This window comes from Neomonachus schauinslandi, chromosome 5 (assembly GCF_002201575.2).
Source record: "Neomonachus schauinslandi chromosome 5, ASM220157v2, whole genome shotgun sequence".
Classification (NCBI taxonomy): Eukaryota; Metazoa; Chordata; class Mammalia; order Carnivora; family Phocidae; genus Neomonachus; species Neomonachus schauinslandi.
In genome coordinates, this window is record NC_058407.1 from 76,670,432 (window position 1) to 76,674,745 (window position 4,314).

At 51.6% G+C, this 4,314-nt stretch overlaps 1 protein-coding gene across 2 annotated transcripts in view; it reads left to right on the forward strand.

Annotated features, from left to right (window-relative positions):
- Window positions 1–544: 544 nt before the first annotated feature.
- TMTC1 (transmembrane O-mannosyltransferase targeting cadherins 1) overlaps window positions 545–4,314 on the forward strand; it is a 255,645-nt gene continuing 251,875 nt past the window's right edge. For both annotated transcript variants that reach the window (XM_044914902.1, XM_021690623.1), the window contains exon 1: window positions 545–846. In XM_044914902.1, coding sequence (XP_044770837.1) covers window positions 545–846 — 302 coding nt within the window. The remainder of the gene's footprint in view (window positions 847–4,314) is intronic.

The window sequence follows — 4,314 nt, forward strand, 5'->3', positions numbered from 1 at the left end:
GAGGTGCGGGCAGATGAGGCCCTCCCCAGCCCCCTGGGTGGGGGTGCGTGATTGGGCGGGGGGGCGGCGGTGAGCACGGCCGGGAGCGCCAGGCAGGACCCCGGTGGCCCTTCTCCGCCTCTCGGGCAGCCCCGCGCCGCGACCCCGCTCCCCCTGCGCGCGAACTCCGGCGGCCGGGGACGCGGGCGCCGGGCGCTGAGTGCGGCGGCGAGCGGGGCGGGAGCGGAGGGTGCTGGGGGTGGGGGGCGGCCCTCGTCCGGGGATGGAGGGGGGGCGGGTGGAGGCGAGAGCGAGCGGGGCATGCGCAGTGGGGCGGAGGAGGTGGCGATGGCCGGGGGAGGCGGGGGACTGCTGTTTATTTGCAGCTGGGCCAACTCGGCGGCGCAGGCGGCGGCGGAGCGCGGGGCGCCAGCGGCGGGTCCAGCTGCCGCCGCACCATGCCAGAGCCCACCTCCGGGCAGCCGCGGCGCGCCGCCGGGGCCCCGGCCCGGGAGGATGCCAGACGCCCGGGAGCGGCCAGGGCAGCGGTGGCGGCGGCGGCACGATGGTGGTGACAGGCTCTGCCCGAGGCGGCGGCGGGGACCGCGCGCCCTCCCGGCGGCGGGGCTGCGGACTCGCGCCGGCCGGGGCCGCGGCGCTGCTGGCCGGGGCGAGCTGCCTGTGCTACGGCCGCTCCCTGCAGGGCGAGTTCGTGCACGACGACGTGTGGGCGATCGTGAACAACCCCGACGTGCGGCCCGGAGCCCCGCTCCGCTGGGGCATCTTCACCAACGACTTCTGGGGCAAGGGCATGGCCGAGAACACCAGCCACAAGTCCTACCGGCCGCTCTGCGTCCTCACCTTCAAGTGAGTCCCTCGCCTCGCGCTCGCAGCCGCCGCCGTTTCTCCTCGCCTCTTGTCCGAGCTGGGAGAAGTTGCGGGACCGGCCGGGGGGTGGGGGTCGTTTCTTTTCTTGCGGCCCCTTCCTCTCCACGCCTCCCTCCTCTCCTCTGTCCACGCCACTCTGCGCCGCGGTCCCCGGCCCCGCTTCTCTGGGCTCCCGGGGCGGTTCCGGGGCTGGGAGTTGGGATCGAGTTTTTCAAGAGTCTACGCTCTCGGCGGGCTGGTCTCTCGGGCAAGGGCTGGTTGCGGGCTGGTAGAGCTGCTCCCGCACTCCCACCCCAGCCGGACGGTGGTCAAGTGCGACCGCGCGGGCCCAGAGGGTTCCGGACGGGAGGCTGTGGTGGGGACGCTTGCAAGTTGGGAATTTCTCGGAGGCTGTTGGGCAGCCTTGCTGATGGCGAGAGAATCAGTCCCTTTGGGGTCGCGTTCGGAGGAGAAGAGACGAGAGCCAGGAGCTGCCAGGGCTGCATGGGTTTTGGGGAGGCACAGCGGAGGGAGCGGAGGCTCTCCCCCGACCTGCAGCCTTTGGCTGCTCCCAGAGCCTTTCCAGTCTGCAGGTCTGCGGAACGGCTTGGGATTTAAGATTTTAAAAGATGCAAAGCAAAGGAAGGCCGAGCGTGGGATCCTCTGGGGATCCTGGTGTCCCAGTCGAAATAGTTTTTGTTTTACAACCTCAGAGTCATGATTCAGCATTTCTGGTGTGAATAAAGTGTAAAGGGAACCGAGGGAACGCCAGGTTTTTGTAGGGTGGAGTATTCTCTTGCATTTAAAAGCGGGCTACCTTCGGATGGAAGAGGAGGAGGGCTTTGTGTGAGTGCTATCTCGTACACCGTGAGCTTGACTCAACCCTTTGTAATTTGGCTCAGCATTTAAGCTTAGAATGTGCCGGACAAAAACTTGAAATAATATTGGTTCAGTATCATCAGTGTTTTAAGCCTTTTCCAGTGGGTGTAATATGAACCCGTCTTCATGGTAATGGTCATTCGAGACGGGATAGGAAGCTTGAAAAGCTTGCCTGGGGCCAGGAGGCCACGGTTTCTTGACAGGTGGCTGTGACGACTTAGAAAAGGAAACCATAGCGGTTGGCAGTAATTCATGGGCTTTTGACTTAATTCTTCCACTGAAAATTCAGTGTTTTAAAAGAGGGTGAGGAAATTGCACATTTGACTCTGAAGAGAGTATTTTATAAACATTTGTCCTCTTGGAAAAGTGATTTTGGTTTTCGGCTGGAAGATAACCTCAGCTACTGAGTTCCTCAGTACTCTCAGTTTTCCAAATGTTTCTTAAAATCTTAGATGGCACAAATATATATGTTTATCTTCTAGATTGGCCTGCCTTTTCATTTATCACAGTGAAGGATGATGGTTCATTTCAGGTGTGGAAGCTCACAGCATGAGATACGTGCTGGGTTTATAACAGCCATGGAGACTCTTGATCTGAGCATTTTCCATTTTAAAAGGTTAGGGCCAAATGCCTGTGCCTACTTGGTGGAGGATGGGGAAGCTGTTTTCACTTCTTGACTTTCTAAAATGTTTTTTCAGGCATGCAGGAGATGGCAGGGACAGAAAAGAGGAGTGGGGAAGGAAGTAGACAATGAGGCAAGGCCATTGATGAGGAGGAATGTTAGCAAGGGTTTGGGGGAACCAGGGGTTAAGGGGGCAGGAGAGTTGCCCGGCGGGGCCAACTCCTCACTATGTTCTCATTGGTTACAAAATGCAGATGGGTGTCTAAGACCATTGTTCTTTGTATGTCTTATCTTACTGGCTGTGTGAGATATACTCTTTTTTTTTTTGGAGAAGATTGAGTTGTAAATCTAGAGAACAACACAGCACTATTGGAAAGGGGTAGATGTCTCTTCAGAAAGAGAAAGTTAGCTCATCTTTCCTTGTTCACAGGTGTGGATTAAAATAAGACGTGGAAACTTTCTCCACACTGGATCTTCTTGTGCAGCTGCATAAAGAGGGACATGTACGAGGGCGCGGTTGATGATGCTACTCAGTGTGAACCAAGAATTGGCCTGAAACACTTTACATAGATTATGTCTTTAATGATCTTTATTTTAGGTAGTTGGTGAAAATAAAGTTAAAGTGGCCTTTTAAATATATATACACACTGTTTTAATTATATCTTAAGCTAGGTTTGTTTGAATAAAAATCTTTGAGAATTCGAGAACATTTTCATTTATTTTTATTGTGGTAAGAACACTTAACATGAGATTTGCCATTTAAAATTCTTAGGAGCACGATACAATATCATTAACTCTAGGCACAGTGTGGTACAACAGATCTCTGGCACTTACTTCTCTTGCACAACTGGAACTATATACCTGCTGAACAGCAGCTCCCTGGGCTCCCCTTCCCCTGCCCTTGGCAGCCATCCTTCTATTCTGTTTCTATGAATTTGACTATTTTAGATACATTATGTAAGTATAATCATGCAACATTTGTCCTGTGACTGGCTTATTTCACTTAGCATAATGTCCTCCACGTCCATCCACGTTGTTGTATATGACAGGATTTCCTTTTTTAAGGCTGAATAATATTTCATTGTATGTATAGACCACTTATTTTTTATTTTTTTAAAAGATCTTATTTATTAGAGAGTGAGCGAGAGAGAGAGCACGAGCACGAGAGGAGGCAGAGGGAGAAGCAGGCTCCCCGCTGAGCTGGGAGCCCGATGCGGGGCTCGATCCCAGGACCCTGGGATCATGACCTGAGCCAAAGACAGACGCTTCACTGACTGAGCCACCCAGGCACTCCCCACTTTTTTTTTTTATCCATTCATCTGATTGATCATGGGCAATTAGGTTGTGTCCATGTCTTAACTGTTGTGAATATTGCTGCAGTGAACTTGGCAGTGCATATATCTCTTCAAGATCCTGATTTCAATTCTTTTGGATTTATAACCAGAAGTAGGATTGCTGGATTATAAGGTAATTGTATTTTTAACTTTTTGAGGAATCTCTACTCTTCTCCATAGGAGCTGCACCTTTTACATTCCCAATAGTGTACAGTGGTTCTAGTTTTCCACATCCTTGCCAACACTTGTTATCTTTTTCTCATAAAAGCCAGCCTAATGGTTGTGACAGAGGTGATAACTCATTGTGGTTTTGATTTGCATTTCCCTAATGATTAGTGATGTTAAGCATCTTTTCAAGTACCTGTTGGCCATTTGTATGTCTTTTTTTTTTAAAGTATAATTGACATAAAATACTCTATTAGTTTCCGATGTATACCATAGTGACTTGATCTTTTTATATATTATAGAATCGTCCCCACTATAAGTCTGGTTACCGTCTGTCACTATACAAATTTATTACAGTATGATTGAGTATGTTCCCTAGGCTGTACATTACGTCTCCATGACTTATTTATTTTATAACTGGAAGTTTGTGCTTAATGCCCTTCACCTATTTTGCTTGTTTCCCCCCAC